The following is an 18,696-nucleotide window of genomic DNA, read 5'->3' as shown; positions in this document are numbered from 1 at the left end:
CACAGTTAATTTTATTATTGGTGGGTGACCAAAACATAACATTAAGTATGTTGACTTTGTCCTAAATCATGTAGGGTTAAATTCATAGAATTTGTAAGTCTTAGGACTAGATATATAATTGTACCAATTAAAAATAGACACGTCTCCTCCGTTATCAGTAAAATGGACAGTGACTAAATTGCAACTAATCTGTCTGGTGACCAAAATTGAACATATTGAATAGTATAGTGACTAATAGGTAGTTTACCCTAAATATAAAAGAGGAAACCGTTTTATTTCACCTGGAAAAGGGCTAAGCAGCAAACATTCAAATCTGTAAAATACAATGAACAGATAAGAATTATTTGGCCTATATGTTGGCTTCTTCATAACACCTATATGTAGAGGACATTAAAATGGTGTGTGTGTGTGTGTGTCTATATATATATTAGTTTAATTGAAAGTAATTGAGTATTTTTCCTGCTTGTTTGGGAAAAACAGCCCCCAATGTTTCTCATATTCGGGTTCTTTCTCGTTCTCATCAAACATGGCAAACAAGTAAGCTTCTATAGCTTTTCCGGGTTTCTTCGGAGTCCCCTGTCCCTGATTCACATGTCGAACCAAGTTCGTGTTATAAGTCCTTGCATTATCGACACTGGTGGCTTGTCCACCGTCCAACGGCCAACCGGTTTCCGAAACAACGATGTCCAGAGCTCCCCCACCAGCCTTCTCCAAGGCAGAGTAAAAGGCGTCGAGCATCGCATCGAAAAGGTTCTGGTACTTCAGCGAACCATCCGTCACTACAACGGATGGAGCCGTAAAGAGAGCAAAGTCAAGACCAACATGTTCAGGATCACCAATGTGGCTAAAGTAAGTGTATGTGTTAACAAGTAATGGAGCTTGATTGTCCCTCAAGAAACCTATGACCGGACCGAGAAGTTGCTGGTATTCGGGATGAAAAGCACCATTGGACGGAGGGGAAGATTCTTGAAGAGCGGCAAAAAACGTCGCGGTAGAAACTTTGATCTGATCTCCTAGGCCTTGTCCGACTATTGCATTACGAATGTTCTGCATCGCCGGGAAAAGAAACTGAGCGAATGAATCCGAATGCTTCACTTCGTTCCCGACGGCTATGTATCGAAAAATAACGGTGCTGTATTTCTTGACGTTGTCTTGGACCCATTGATCTGCATTGGCTTGACTGGCGGCAACATGTTCAAGGTCCGGATTCGGAACATCTAACAGCAGATTGATGTTGGTACCTCCGAGGGCTTGCAGAGCCTCTTCGTCCGGAGCGTAGAGTCGCATTCGTTGGATGTTTTTTTGCTGATAAAGGTTATGACTTCTGCTTTAGGCAGCAAATTTTGAGCCTTCATTCCATAGCAAACACCAACTTCGGCTCCTGCAATCCATTAATTCCACATTTGCTTAATTTTAAGGCGATAAAAAATGTTTCTACCTCTTTATTAAATAATCACTTTTGATCTTTATTTTTTCTTTTTGAAGTATTTTGATTCCAACATTTTGTTTTAGAGTAAAAAGGTCCCTAACATTTGATTAAATAATCACTTTGGCTCTTTTTTTAGCATTTTGGTCTCAATGTTTTATTTTAAGCCAAAAAGGTCCCTATTTTGGAGTACTATCCGTTTGTTGACTAACGATTTTCATTCACATAATGACCTTTTTGCCTCAAAATGAAACGAAGAGAGTTAAAATATTCAGAAAAAAGAGTAAAAGTGATTATTTAATCAAACGTTAGAACCATCTTTTTATATTATGCCTAATATTAACTTGCTCTTAGGAAATCAAACTTATATATATTAATACATCAAGTGGTCATAAAGTAATGTCCTCCCTAAAGGTCTTAAGTTAGAGTAGCTGCATTTTCAGGGTGTGTACGTTATCAATAATTAAGAAAATTCTGAACATATTATCTTGTAATCACGAGTACTATTAAAGTAAAACACACAAAGAGAATATGAAGAGAGACCTGTGGTCTTGAAGATAGCCAGTAACAACCCGAAAAGCAGAAGCAAAGTTGAAGGCATGAAGGTGGAACAAGCTTTGGCATTCGCCATTGCCATGGACGAAGAAAACAAGCTAAGCTACTTTCCAAATTCCAAGGCAATAAAAATTTACTACGTACTCTTTTAGGAACTGCTGCGATGCGCTAATACTTGGCACCCTTTTTATAGCAAAATACAACTAATGTTAGGTTTTGGCACGTCTATTACTCCATGGAAATTTATGCTGCACAAATAAAAGTCTTTGAATCATTCCAGCCTAGTTTTGCATGTTTTCCGGGAGTTTGATTGACCTAGGTTTTTGTTAGAGAAAAGTCTAACTCAATCTAATTTTCCATTTGGGTAACTACGTATTTAGTCACTCTTCTATTCTTCTGCTTCTATTTTGATCACTCTTCTTTTTTAAAATCATATCTAATATTTATATTTTGGTTTCGTTTTGGTTCCAAAACAGAACTAAAGTAAAACACTAAGTATGATTTTGAAAATAATAATAATTGAGTGACCAAAATTAAATCGCAAAAATAGAAGAGTGACTAAATATGTAGTTTACCCTCTCTATTTCAGTCAGCAATAATATACAACTTATAAGTCATGGGTTCGAGCACCAGCGATTGCAAAGGTGATTGAACGTTCATTGCCAAATGATTAAGAGTATTTAATACAGATACTACTTTATAATCACTTTAACTTAATTTTAAAAAAAACGCTTACAAGTCAATTTCACTAGATCAGAGGTGAAGCCATAACATAATTAACATTTTTCCTTACGGCGTTGTTGAATTATAATTATTTTAGGTAGCCAAAATACAATTTTAAAATCATATTAACTTGTATCTTTATAATTTTATAGGGACCGAACAATATTTCTATTAATTTAAGGGAGGTCAAATGAAATTCCCTTATATCTTTATAATTTGTTAGGGACTAAACTATATTTTTTTTCTTGGATTTAATTTCTTAAGTTAGGGCTCTTTTCTCTTTATTATATTTTCATTATTTTCAAATAAAATAAACTAATTTGTATTGAACAAAACAAAAATTTGATCTTATTTCTAAATCAAAAACCGATGACAATTAAAAAATTTCAACAATCTCACATTATATTTTAAATATTTTTCAACTCTTATTTTATTTTAAAATAAATGTATTTTTATTAATTCACTCAATATTTCATGAGTTTGTCCTATAAGCATCAATATCTATTATTATAATTTTATTTTCTTTCTATGAAATCATGATGGAGGATTTATCGAAAAAATACTTAATTGATTTATATTTACTGTGTGAAGTCACATATATACAAGGTTTAATAAGTAGAATTACTGTTAAAATTAATTTTCAATAATTTTTAAAATAAATATTTAGTTCCGTTATTAACTCTTCGATTCGGTTAATTATTATTTTGGCTTCATTTGGGTCCATAGCCACCACAAGACTATATTTGTGGGGCGGTAAACGAGTCGAGTTGAGTTCAAGTATTGTTGGTCTCAACTTGAAATTTTCAAATTTAAGCTTAACTCGACTTGAAAGCTCGCAAGCTTAAAATTAATAAACTTGACTTGAACTTTAAATAAATAATTAAAGCTTATTCTGTATTGAAAAAAGCAACATATGAATATTAATATTATTAATAATTTAATTTAAAAATAAAAATATTTTTTTCAAGTTGTTCATAAACTTTTCGAGTCGGATATCAAATAACTCACTTTGAATTGTTAAGAACTCAAATTGAATTAAAACATAAATAAAATATATTTAAATTTAATATTGATCAAACTTCAACTAAATCACATTTAAATAATTTATTATTTGTCTCGTCTAATGTATAGTCGTATACTTATAAATAGCATCAACGTTTTGTGAATGACAGTGGTTTAAAGAGGGTCCATAAATTGACTACTCCGTAATGAACGCAGAGAAAAATAAGTGAAGAGTGTAATGATGTAGGGTTATAAGTCGATTTCGCAACTAGACTTGGTCCACGTTTGAATATTACAAGAATTGATGATATGTAGGGCAGTCTTTTACTATAGGGTAAACTATTACTTTTATTTAGTTTTGGTTTTTAAATTATATATATATATATTTTAAAAAAATCATACTTAATATTTAGTTTTAAATTAAAAAATTGAACATAACTACTAAAATATCATTTTTTATTTTTTCAATGATAATGTAACAGTATTTTATATTGATACGTCAACATTATCATTAGTTTTTGATGACATGGTACCAAAATGAAACCTAAACTAAACATTATGCATGATTTTGAAAAATAATTTAGGTACCAAAATAGAACAAAAGTAATAATTTAAGTACTGAACTTGTAGTTTACCCGTTATTATATCAGCCAATGGTTTTGATGACCTGTTAGGCGGGCAAGCTCGGCGGAATATTCCCACTTCCACCATACTAGTCAGTCGCCTCCGCGTCTTGTTGTCTGTGCGGGATTCACGCCTATTTTAGGACCGGCTAATATTTATGAATTTATCATGAAATATTTTTTATTTAATTTATTAATTGTATCTATCTTAATTACCTTTTCTCGATCTGTAATTAATTAGTATGGACATATTAATTTTTTTATTACTAGTCATATTAATTTAACAAGATATTAAAATATAATTTTTTTTAAAGAAAAAATGTCAAAGTAAATATAATAAATTTCTAAAAACTTTAATGTAGTAAAGCATATAATGGACTCCTATATAGGATTGTAAATGAGACGAGATAGATTACGAGTTATTCGAGATCGACTCGATCAAAACTTGATTAACTCTCAAATTAAATAGACTCGACTCGATCGAGCTTGAACTTGACTTAAACTCTTAACGAGTTGAAACGAACTACTTGATATCCGATTGGAAAAACTTACAAGCAACTCGAAAAAGTAATATATTAACTTTTTAAGAAATTTAAATTAAATTATTATTAATATTAACATTTATATGTTGTTTTTTTTATATATATATATATATATATATATATATATAATATAAGACTTTCATATACTAATGTTTAGGTTTGAGCTTCAATCAAACTAAGTCTGAGACTATTTTTTAGTTTAAGTTTTTTCGAGCTCGAGCTCCAATTTTATTTATTTCGAGTTGAGCTTGAAAGTTTCAAGCTCGTGGGCTTCGACTCGAGTTGCTCTCCAATTTTTTATTTCAAGTTCGAGTCGAGCTTGACAATTTTAAGCTCGTGAACTTTCAAGTCGAGTCGAGTTCAAATTTACACTTTTTAAGTCAAATCAAACTCAACACTACTCAAACTTGACTCGGCTCGTTTCCAGTCCTAATCCTATTCATTCAATATTTCTCGTGCTAAGTTCCCGTTCCATGAATGTGATGTCTTCATATATCGGATCATCTCTACATTTTACATTGATTTTGGTTCTACGTATTCCCCGTCAATTTTAACCTTGACTGGATAATGTAACACCCACAACCCGTATCCGACCCGAATACGAATTCGAGGTGTCACATTGACTTTTCAAAACTTGTACTTTTAAAAGATAATTGAAATTAAACATACATTTGAAATGAAATAATGGAACCTTGGTCAAAAATAAATAAACATAAATTAGCTTATATTGAAATTAAAACTCAATAATTTACATAAATAGAGTAGTATATGTTTACAAAAACAATAAGAGCAAATGTGGTTCAAAACTTTAAATACATGCCAACAACATTTAATCCAACAAAGAAACCTACTGTTTAGATTGCTTCTGATCTGAGCCTTGATAGAAATATGTTGTCTTGACTTCTTATCCTCGCTTTTCTATCTTCTTCGATCATATGTGTGAAACACTCACACGCTAAGTCATTGACTTAGTGAGGCATATATGCATAAAGGAAACATTAAACATGCAATCATATACTTAATTTCTATAAACAACATAGTGTACATAAACCATTATGCATTTCATAAAACAAGACATATATAATATCATGCATTATTTATTTATGTTATTTCTTTTTTAGCCCATGGTATATCTTTGAGAACTTAAGGTATGTTAGTGCATTGAGGTTGTGCACAAATGTTGTCACCGCAGCTCATATAAATTGCATCAAAGTGCCAGGTAGAAATGTCCCGAAGGTCCACGTATATTTGTCCCAAATGACCGTGTAGAACCCTCGACTCTTGACATGCCAATTATATCCTTAGCTCTCATATCACATACTTATGGACTTTACCTTTTATACCATTTCACATAGCTTATCACATAGACATGTAATCACTTAGGCCATTTTCACATAGATTATGGTCACATAGACATATGCTTGTACTCATGTACACATAGAAACTATATCAACAATATGCTTGTATTCTTGAAATCATGCAATCAAAACATTGGAAATAGACTCATCGCAAGTCTCATTTCCATAAATATCTTATACATAGTAGTATGCACTCACCTTAGCCTCACTAGTCAAAGTATAACTCTTATTTCTCTCTTGATTGATTATAACTCGCCGATTCTTCCGGAACTTGCTTGTGTTTGATATCTACACAAATATACGATCGAAATGAATGTCGAAATTTGAATCACTAATAATCAATCATCCAAACTTAAGCTCAAAGAGACACTTGATTCACAAATTTATTCTAAATAGTATCGGTACCCCAGGCCCAATACCGATACTTCCTCACTATGGTATCGATATTATACTTTAGTATCGATACTCATCCTACATTCTAGAATTTAACCTCTAAAAATGCTACCGATACTTGTCCATTAGTATCGATACTGTAACATCCCAAACATCAGATTAGTGATCAAATTGTGAGATTTTAGAATTCGGTGACTAAATTAGATAAATGGAAAAGTTTAAAGACTTAATTGAAATATTTTGTGTAGGATGAATATCAAAGGAAGGAAAACTGGAAGGGTAAAAAGGTATTTTAACAAGAATATGAATTGAAAATTTAGCCATGAGATTCTTATAACATGTGGAAAGAGAGGGTTAGGGGATTAATCTTCAGAAATTTCTCTGTTCTTCATCCTCCTCTCTTTCTTCTTCTCCGTGAGCTATTGAAGAAGTTAAGAACTCCTTTAGTTTAATAATTCTGGTAAATTAGATATGCTTTAGATTCTTGAAAGGTTAGGAAAACTAAAGGAAGGTTTAAAGTAGTTTAAAATCCAAAGGATAACAAGTTATGAGGGATTGAAGGTATGGAGTTTTTAAGTGAAAATTTGAATAAGAACACTTAAATGAATTTAGAAGCTGGATTTGACTTGTCATAGGCGTGAATAATAAATAATAAGTGTTAAAACTGAGTTTGGATTTTGTTGAAAAATCGGTAAGATTCTTAGTTTCAAGAATTTTAATGAGATATTGAAGGTATTAAGGTGTAAGAATGATAAAAGATAGTTAAAATGATTGTAGTTGAGTTTGGTAGTGGAAAAGATACTTTAAATATGGAAATTAAGTAAAGTGTTGATGATTTTTCGGGTGAAAGAAGTTTGTTCTGGGTAGGGGGTATCGGTACTAGATTAGTTGATACCGATACTACACAACTATTATAGGTTATTATGTTGTGTAGGTATCGATACTGCATGAACAATACTGATACCATAAGACCATTTTAGACAATATCTTCATGAGGTATCGATACCGAAAGGGTAGTATCGATACCATAGGTATCGATTCCAGAAAGCATGTATCAATACCTAGGAACATCGAATCGAATTTGGGTACAGATACTCGGGTACAATATCGATACCATTATAAGGGAAGCATCAATACTATTACTTGGGTACTGATACTACTTCATAAGGAAAATGCGAATTATGTTCATCAATTAGCTTAAGTTATTAAAATCGAGTTATAATGTTTAGGATTTTGACGATGGTTTTGGAAATTATATTTATGTAGATATCGAGCATAAACAAGTTCCAGAACAATTAACAAATAAGAACGATCGAGGAAAAGACAAAGAGATATAGGTGAGTGCATAAGTATAGAATGATTATAGTATGATATTTAAATTAGACTTGTGATAAGTATAGTTTTTACCTATTTAATACATGATTGCAATACATGATATGATACATGACATGAACTCATATGTTATGCCTTATATGACCATGATCTACCTGACTATGTATAAGAAGTTTATATAAGCGATGTGATAAAAGTTAAGAATTTATATGTCTACGAGATATAAACTATGTGAATTGTGAAAAGCCCATGTTATTTAAATGAGAGCTATAGAAATAATTGGCATGCCAAGAGTCGAGGGTCTACGTGGTCCTTCGGGACATATATGTAATCCTTTGGAACATATATGCGGTCATTTGAGACACATATTTGGTCATTTGGAATATGTATATGGTTCTTAAGGAGATTTCTATGTGGTCCTTATTGACATTGTATGTAACACCCCTAACTCATATCCGACCCGAATACAAGTCTGAGGTGTCACATTGACTTTTCAAACTTTTATTCGTATAAAATAGTGAGTAATTTAAAAACTTTTATAACATTTAACTTATTCAAAACGATTACAAAACTATTCAGAGCTTATACAATATATATTTTTGAATACATGCCAACTAGAACTTTATATTAAGTACATATTAATCACCTCTTTTCTGATCTGACATTGAGTAAGGAGAACTGACCTGTCTTACTCCACATCGCTCTTTACTCTTCTCCATACCTACGTGTAAATCACTTACATGCTAAGTCATTGACTTAGTGAGGCATATAAACATATAATAAAAACAATAGAACATTTCATATAACAAAACACATACATGTACAAATATTATCATTAACATATTTTTCATATGCATTTTTACGTAATAAATATACTCATGCACATATATCATCATATAATACCATACATTCTTCCAATCAATACCTATTTCATCTTATGAATATGCATTCTCAACATTTGATCATGACATTTCAATATGCATATATCTATTACACGATAACATATATAATCATATCATGCACATACGAAACTTACCTTCTTGTACCACTTTCACTTTAAAGTTTGTATTTCAATTGCCCATGTATATTATTGAGAATAGAGGTATTTGAGTGCATTGAGGTTGTGCACTAATGCTGTCACCACAACTCGTATCAATTCCCTCATGGGGCACCGAACCTTAGTTCAGTATTCGTCCCGAAGGACTATTATCTATGTCCCGTAGGACTCCTACATCCCGAAGGACTACGTCCCGAAGGACTACGTCCCGAAGGACTACGTCCCGAAGGACTACGTCCCGAAGGACTACGTCCCGAAGGACTACGTCCCGAAGGACTACGTCCCGAAGGACTACGTCCCGAAGGACTATTATACCCTCGACTCTTGGCATGCCAATTACACCTATAGTTCTCATATCGTATACTATGGGCATTATTCTTAGATTTTATATGTTCATGTACTCATGTCATTTCTCTTGTGATCATGTAGCTCATGTCATGTTCTCATATCACATATCATATCACATGTATTCACGTAGATCATTTCATATGACTCATATCAGTTCTCATATTTTCATATAACCATGCATGTCATGTCGAGTAACATATATCATATATTGCATTTTCACGTAAGCATGTAACTTATGTAACATATCATCCATCCATTTCTATGTACTAATGCACACATAGTAATCACATAACATTTTAGAAGTTACTTCTTACCATAGTAACTCTATCATTGGCTCATCGCAAGCCAATGTTCATTCAATAACATAAACACAATTTAAATTGCACTCACCTTAGCTTTGCTTTGATTTGATTATAATCCTTCAATTGATCCGGAACGGGATCACGTTCTATATCTACATCATCATACATAGATCTATATTAGTATTATAACTAATATACTCTAATGGTTCACTCTTTAGACTAAGAGAAAAGGCAATTTCTTCTTTAATGAAGGTATGCATCGATGCTACTGATGGGGCATAAAATGCATTCGATGTTGTATTATACTGGGATGCATCGATGCACTACTTATGCATCGATGCACGAATTGCATTCGATGTATTTATTTTAAAAGAGTGCATCGATGCACTTCCTGTGCATCGATACACCTTCAAACGATTTCTGGGTTTTAACCTTGATGCATCGATGCACTATGAATGTGCATCGATGCACTCTACCCAGAACCTCTTTTTAAACCCGAAAATTCATTCATTTTGGATTAAATCATTCATGTTTCATCCCCTTTTTTCCTTCTTAACTCTAGTACACATACTTAAACCAATATATACTCATTTATTTCATCTTAAACCTTAATATTCTCTCATCTTTATTAACTTCAAGAATTATACCAGATTTTTAACATGTTTTAAATCTAATTCTAACACTCCATATTCCTTAATTAGATTGATGACAAGTCAAATTCCTTCTCAAAATTCACTTACTAACTCTTTTCCAGAATTTCCTTTAAAAACTCATTTTCTTTAATCTTTCCTAACTTCTTTATCTTTTGATTTTAGAACAACTTAAGCTTTCCATAAGCTTAAGTATTACCTAATGATCAAAACCCACTCTTAAAATTAATAAATAATCAACTAACAAGGAATCTTACCTTTGCAAGCTTGGCGCTTCTCTCTCTCGTACATGAAGAAGAAGAAGAAGAAGATGATGATGAAGAGAATATCTCTTCATCCTTATCCCCTCTAACATATATATCCTTATCATATCTATTTTTAATTCATTTATTAGTCAAATGATCATTTTGCCCTCTACTTCATTTGATAATTACTAACAACTTTTAGGATTTATTTCCAGATAAATCATTGAACTAATCCATTCTTCTACTTTAATCACCAAATTTCTAAAACTTTACCATTTAGTCACTAACCCATAGTTTGGGATGTTACATTGTATATGGCACTTCTGTGTATTTCTACGCGGCATTTCGGTGCATTTCTTCATGGCACTTCGGTGCATTTATATGAGCTGTGGTGAGAGCATTAGTGTACAACCTCAATACACTCACATACCTTAAGTTCTCAGTATTGTATAATGGGCTAATGAAAGTATTAATATGAATTTATAATTGCTATTATGATAAGATTATGTATGGAATGCATGGTTATGTCAGTTGCATTGAATGAATATATAAATGTATTGTATTTCATTTCATTATAGTATTATTACATATTATGCCTCACTAAGTAGATGACTTAGCGTATGAGTGTTTCACACGTAGGATCCAAGAAATTAGACGAGCAATGATAGATAGTTGGGATAGCATCATTCCTGCAGATATCATATCAAAAGAAACTTAAACAGTAGGTTATTTTGTTATAAAAGTTAATGTTAGCATATAATCAAAAGTTTAAGTTGTTTATGCTCTGATTATTTTGTAAGCTTTTGTATAAACTTATGTAAATTATTGAATTTCTTAATATAAGTTTATATGTTTTATTATTTTGTACAAGTATATTGTTTTGAAAAGTCAATGTGACATCTCGGACTCGTATCCGGGTCGGGTACGGGTTGGGATGTTAGAGATACCCTTGGTATCGATGATACTCCATCGATATCGATATCGATTAAAGCATTTCATCCAATTTTACCTTATGGTATCGATACTGTTCTTCCAGTATCAATACCCAAACCCAGATTCACATATTTTTGCTTTGAAGTATCGATATTGTTCATCCAGTACCAATACCCCTTGCCCAAAATTTACTTATTTCAACTCGAAAATTTACCAACAATTACTTAAATCTTCCATTTTTATCTCCTTTTAAGCATACAAACTTAACTACACTTATTAAGACTAATTTATATCACTTTAACACACTTAAACATCCAAAATTCCACAATATCACTTGAAACTAAAAATCTTCCCAATTATTCAATATGTTCTAAATCCATTTCTAACACTTCAGATTTCTTATTTCAGCTCATGACAAGTCAAATTTCACTTCAAAATCCATTTATTAACTCTTCCTCAATAATTCACTCAAAAACCCTTTTTACTTAATCTCCCATAACTTGTATATCTTTTAGTTTCTTCTTCTCTTTAAGCTTACTTAAGCTTTCCTAATACTCCAAGAATCAAAACCAACTTGAAAATGAAAGGAACGTTAACATGAGACCAACTCACCTTACCAAAGTAGTCACGGGAAGAGAAGAAGAAGTTGACCCAAAGTCTCCATCCTCCTCCACGTGTATATAAAACACCATAATAAATTTTTTAATTTTCTTATCAAATGACCATCATGCCCTTCCACATTCTCCTTTGCTATTCAATCCTACAATGATATTTCCAATTAAGTCCCTAAACTTTTTAATTTATCAAAATTGATCACAAATTTCCAAAAATTTACATTATGGTCACTAACCCGATATTTGGGATGTTACAGATAAAATGCCATCTCTCGTATTACATGTTTGTGTAACATATCACAATAGATATAATTCTACATTTCATACAAAAATCCTTGAGTATTGTTTACAAATGTCTGCCCAAATTAAGGTAACTCAGTAGTTAAAGTGATGGTTGGCTATCTTTGGAAATCCTAAGTTCGAACGTCATAGATTGAAAATTTGTTTAAGCTTTTATTGTCAAATAGTGGAAAATTTATAGAATATATTATCTTATAATCATCTTAGATTATTCCAAAAAAAGAAAACATGTCTCTCACATTATTTATATACATCCTTCGTACTTTAGAATTTCTAGAAAAAGTTAGAAAAATAATTTTCAAATCTCTTGAGAAAATGTCTCAAATGTATTTCAATATGACCTATGGCAGATCCACGTAACCTATTAGGATTAAATCTACTGTCAGTCGGCTATATCTCCTTAACCTGCCAACCTACAAATAATCATAATAACCTTACGTCTAACACTAACATTAAGAATCACTATAAAAGGGAATTGGAACCATCTCCTTCAGCCCTCTTCTATCTCTTTATAGAGACAAAAAAATTTAGATATAGGCCAACAGTCGTCTAACAATCGACTGCGACTCATCATTCTTACCTCAATTTGATGCAACTCAAATCCTCAGCATACTTTACATGATATTTATATCGAGAAGAAATATATTCATACATTTAATATTCAATTTTCAGATGGTTAACTCCGTACGAGTAATTGTATTTTTAACATTCAAAATTCAAACCGTTACATTTTCTTTTTTTACCATGTCACACAAAAGATTACCCTATTAAATAAATTTTTAATGGCTCATTTTAACATTTTTTTAATAGTTTGATATGATTAAAACGTAACATTTATTAATAACTTTCCTTTTTACTACTGAAATCATTTTATATATTCCACATTCTAATTGACTCGATTTTAACTTTTTAAAATACATTAACTTAATTATAACATTACTTATAATTAGGGGTGCACAAAAAATCCGAATATCCGAATATCCGAAAAAATATCCGAAACCGGTTTTGGGAAAAACCGGTTTTTTTTAACCGGATTAGATTTTTTAAACCGGTTATTTTAACCGGTTTGGAGAAAAAAAACCTAGACCGGTTTTTTACGGATAAAAAACCGGTTTGAAAAAATCGGTTTAAAAAACCGGTTTTTATCCGAAAAAAACCGGTATGGGTTTAAAAACTAGTTAATATAGCCGTTGGGGGGTTTGTGATCGTTTTTGACCTTTTTTTCTTTAAAAAATTACCATTTTACCACCCTAAACATGTATAAATAGGTTGGGGATGTATTTGGTTGATTACAAATTCCTCAAATCTTATTACACACACAAACATCTCTCAAATCTTACTTTTGTAATTTTGTTCATCATGAGACACAACTGAATCTTCCGTCGGGGGAAACCTTGAAGTCGTGAGAGTGATCGAACACACTCGAAACAAAGACATTTGGGATCACTACGATTTATGTGAGATGTCAAATGGCTCGAGGAGGGCGCGTTGTAAACTTGTCTAAAGTTTCTTGCATCGGAAGGAAACACAACGTTGAAGAACCATTTGACAAAATCATGCAAGGCACTTCGCTCAAGATCGGATCCTAGTCAATCGAATCTTACACCGCAAGGTGGTGTTTTTGTTTACGACAACGAAAAATTACGAGAAGCGTTTACAAAGTTTGTGATTACAAAAGCATTGCCGTTCGACCACTTTGATGATGAAGATTTCACGACAACAATTCAACAACTAATGCAACCACGTTATACTCAAGTAAGTCGTACTACCCTTAGAAGAGATGCTATAAAAATGTGGCGTACGGCGAGGGGAAAAAATGATTTTAGGATTCCAAGAACACCGTTATGGTGTGTCGCTTACATGTGACGTTTGGAGTTCCCCTCATAATACTGGAAATTCTTTTTAGCCGTTTACGTCACATTGGTTAGATCAAGATAATTGGCAAATGATGAAAAGGACAATCGCGTTTGAATATTCGGTGAGCCGCATACCGGTGTTAATTTATTTACACTTTTAAAAAGGGTAATTTGTCTTATAATTAGAAAATAAAGTTTTTCTATATCCTTTGATAATGCATCGAATAATACAACGCGGTTCCCAGATTGAAAATATTAACTTTCACCGATTTTAGACGGTGCGTTTTTTCATACCCGTTGCGTTGCACACTAATTAATTTATCCGTGCAAGCCGGTTGGAGGTTATTGAGCCGATTAGATTAGAATTCAAAACAATGATAAAATTGGTTCTTTGTAACAACAACAAAAGACTAAATGATTATAAACGATTTTGTAAGTCCGTTAATAAAAAAACTTTGGGTCCTAATTTGGATTGTCCAACTCGTTGGAACTCAACTTGGACGATGATGCATACTGCCTTAAGGCAAAGGGAAACATTGCAAACATTTCACGATCGGCTTTTCGAGAGGGGTCATGTCCCAAACATTTATCCGGATTCGAGTTGGGAAACTATAGGCAAAATAACCGATTTGCTTGAGGTTTTTAAAAATGCAACAACTTTTTTATCCGGTGTTTATTACCCTACTAGCCCGTTGGTTCTTAATCAAATATTTTTGTTGGCTACCCGACTAAATGACTTTGAATTTGAAACCGAAGTTTTCAGAAATTGGCTTTGCAATGAAGGAAAAACTTTTAAAATATTTTAAGGAGATTCCCCCCATTTTTACTGTGCCGCCGCTTTAAACCCAACGTTAATGTTGGGGGGTTGAAACACTAATGAACAAATTGCGTTTGCTTTTAATCTAACCGATGATGAACCCAACTTTGTCCAAAACCAAATAATTATTTTAACAAATGTTTCGAGACATGTTTGCAATTTATTTAAATAAATACGGATCAAGTAGTGTAATACACGATCAAATGAGAATGAATGCGGAATCATCTAGTAGACGTCCAAGTAACATAAATTTGAATCTTTTTAACACTCTTGTAAATTCCCAATCCAAACGATCACGTACTACCACCCCAAGTAGCGAGTTGGGAAATATATGTCATGCGATTTTTCTATCAAAAATGACATTTGAAGAGTTTGAAAGTTTGGATATTTTGGCTTGGTGGAAAGAAAAGGAAGCACAATTTTCGATTCTAGCCGCCATGGCCCGTGATTTACTAACAGTCCAAGCTTCTACGGTAGCTTCGGAATCCGCTTTTTCTGTTAGTGGCAGGGTTATATCGCAACGGAGATCAAGACTAAGTCCCGAGTCGGTGGAAGTATGCATTTGTTTAAAGGATTATTGGATGGAGCGGCTCGTAAGCAACATATCACCACTAGAAGATGCAATTGATGCGATTTGGAAGCAAACTTACACATTGAAGAAGTCGAACTTGGAATATCCCCTCCAAACGAAGAAGGCGAAGATGATGAAGAAGAGATGGCAATGTAGTTTATTTTATAACTTTATTTCAATTATCGAACTTGAAGTTTTTAAGTATTTGAATTTATCGAACTTGGAAGTTTTTAAGTATTTGAATTTATCAAACTTGGAAGTATTTAAGTATTTCAATTATGTTGAGTTAATTAAGTATTTCAATTAAGTATTTAAATTTATCGAACTTGAGGTTTGATGCTTTCTTTATTCTCTTGATTCTAGTTGCTTGATGTTTCTTATCTTTGATCAATGGCTTCTAAGCTTGCTTAATACACTTTGAATCACTTCTGAACTTTAGTGATAATTAATGAAGATAATATAGCCGTTTAAGTGTGAAAACATTTAATAAAAATGCTTGGAGCGTGGGGGAATCGGTACCCTCATAGGGAATCGGTTCCCTAAGTGTAAAATTCAAATATTTCGACCGTTGAATAGGGGGGAATCGGTACCCCCTATGGGGGAATCGGTTCCCTCCGAGCATTCTGGAAATCTCGGAGCCAAACCATTCAGTGAGGAATCGGTACCCCCTTGGGGGGGAATCGGTTCCCTATGAGTAATCTGGAATATTAAAATCGGTTTTTTTATAACCGGTTTTTTAAAAAAACCGGTTTTTTTAAAACCGAAACCGGTTACACCGGTTAGGATATCCGGCCCTCCAAACCGGTTAAAAACTGAACCGGTTATTTTATAAACCGGGTTTTTTTCTATGAGAAAAAACCGGATCGGATAAAAACCGATCCGGATCGGTTTGAAATCCGACAAATGTTCATCTCTACTTATAATGAGTATTGAACTCACACCTAAGGAGGAAAGAAAGTGTCAACAAAAAACTTTTAATCATATGCTCTAAAGATTATTGACATTATATATATATTTTTATAGATATATAATGATTATATTAAAATATTGTATTCGTAACTAATTTTTTTTAACTTCGTTTTGTTTTATAATTTAATATAAAGATATTTTTAATAACATTTCGTTATAATAAATTATGTCATTTATAAATTAAATAATTATAATTATAATATTTATTTTTGTTCTTAATTTTTTATATAATATAGTTATAACCATGCATTTTTTTTGTTTTTAATTAATTATTAATATATGATTTATTAATTTATTAATTCAGATCGAATTTTATAAAGACTTATTATAAGAACGATATTCTCAACCAAATTTACTTTATTCAAAAATTCATGATCTTTTCTTTCCATATATATGGATATAAGTTTGCAGGCAAATGTTTTCTAGACAATGTGATAAAATATAATTGCACCTATAGTTTTGAGGGAATGATATTTTGGTCTAAGATAGTTGCTACAGGACTCGGCGGAAGAAACTCAGACGATACAACATCTTTAAGAAGATGCTTGGACGATAAGATGTCTTTGACAATACTGTAACATTACCTGTTTTTATGTATACAAGCAGTTAGGAGGAAGAAATTGTGTTTTCCAGACGTCTTTCAGAAAATGATGTTTCGTACGGACGTCCTCCAACATATATTGTAACAACCACACTATCTGATAAAAAAGTTTCCTCCATACTCTACATAGAATTTTTTTATCACTATCTGAGCAATTTAACCAGGTCTGCGAGATGATAAAAGAAGATTTTTAAAAAATTTTACAATTTTTCTTACACTTTTGTTCTTCAATTTTCTGCTAACTAGAAACATGAACAACGACTGATGCAGGAGCTATATGACCTTGCTCTTTAGATGTTACAGTTAAACTAACTGGAAATTACACCACCGTCGTGCCTGAGAGACTGTAACCTGCATAGATAACGGGATTCTTTCAGCGGCAGCAGTTGCTCTTAGGGTTCACTTGATTGCATCAACCTCAGATTCTTCATCACAGTTTCACCTTCCTTCTCAAACCCTATTTGAATCAACGAGATCGTAAAACATATGACCCACAATTTTCTTTTATTTCAAGATAATCTATTAATATTCTTCGGTTCATTCTCTGTTTCCAAACTTGTAAGCGTTTTACCATTCTCAATGTAATCGGCAGAGTTTATATCCGTACCGGTATTAGACAGCGAAGGAGGTGATGTGCTTTCCATTTCGTAAGACTGGACCAATTCATCCAACTGAAGATTGATATCGAAGAGATCTTCATCGGCAATAAGGTCGAAGGTATCGGGAAGCAAATCGGCAATGTTGGTGCCATCATCCTCGGCATAGTTATAGAAACCATCCTCATCCTGGTGCTGGTTCATCCAATAGTCCCGGTACCATGTTGATGTTGTAACCAGTTGCCACCATTCCGGTGAGAAATCCTCCACTTGGCGATAAACAGCCGGAATAAAGAGAGGGGCATTTGGGTTCAATCTCGACCTTCCTCCGGAAACTAGAGCCATTCTATATATTGCTTTTACTTGTCACTTTATTCTGTACCACAGATATTCAAGAATTTAAACCAAATCAACAGATGAAAGCTCAACAGATAGTCAAGAATCAAGATGAAAACATTTTCATCTTTTCTTACTTCACAACCAGTAGCGGAACCAAAGCATGCATGCCTATTTTGAAATCCGAATTTTCTTTGATTAATTATTTACCTACTTCAATGATGATTACCACACTGAAATTTTAGTCGTGCCTATTCGATTAAAATTTATATTATTAATGTATATCTATCCATACTCAAAAAATATTTTTGGATCCGATATTATTAACAACGTATTTCAATGAGTAATTTTGAAAATAGAATCCAAAATTTATCAAAAAAGAGTTACCGGGCACTTTCCCAATAGCTATCTTTTATCTGAGTTCTTCACGATCATCAACCATTCTTCAAAGCATATGAAGTCAATCTATGTAGAAGACTGTAATCGCTATCACCAAGTTTTCATTTCTTGATTCTCGTAACAGATCAGCGACACAAACTATTTTGAA

At 32.6% G+C, this 18,696-nt stretch overlaps 1 protein-coding gene and 1 pseudogene across 1 annotated transcript; both read right to left on the bottom strand.

Annotated features, from left to right (window-relative positions):
- Window positions 1–425: 425 nt before the first annotated feature.
- LOC120139746 lies at window positions 426–18,370 on the bottom strand (annotated as a pseudogene).
- Window positions 17,406–18,210, bottom strand: LOC120139748 (protein EARLY RESPONSIVE TO DEHYDRATION 15-like). The gene is made up of 2 exons (XM_039154890.1): window positions 17,825–18,210; window positions 17,406–17,674 (listed from the first exon to the last, which is right to left on the bottom strand). Exons 1-2 carry the CDS (start codon window positions 18,156–18,158, stop codon window positions 17,610–17,612), a joined length of 399 nt encoding a protein of 132 aa, XP_039010821.1. The 5' UTR covers window positions 18,159–18,210; the 3' UTR covers window positions 17,406–17,609.
- Window positions 18,371–18,696: the final 326 nt, after the last annotated feature.

This window comes from Hibiscus syriacus, unplaced genomic scaffold, assembly GCF_006381635.1.
Source record: "Hibiscus syriacus cultivar Baekdansim isolate YM2019G1 unplaced genomic scaffold, ASM638163v2 tig00110773_pilon, whole genome shotgun sequence".
NCBI lineage: Eukaryota > Viridiplantae > Streptophyta > Magnoliopsida > Malvales > Malvaceae > Hibiscus > Hibiscus syriacus.
The sequence above is the reverse complement of the archived record's forward strand: the minus strand, read 5'-3'. Positions and strand labels throughout refer to the sequence as shown.

What these genes read in the sequence shown, in the direction of transcription:
- LOC120139748 (XM_039154890.1), bottom strand. Translation starts at nt 18,158, where the DNA reads ATGGCTCTAGTTTCCGGAGGAAGGTCGAGATTGAACCCAAATGCCCCT. An exon ending in TCCTTCGCTGTCTAATACCG is followed by an intron (nt 17,675 to 17,824) that starts GTACGGATATAA and finishes TGATTCAAATAG; the next exon opens with GGTTTGAGAAGGAAGGTGAA.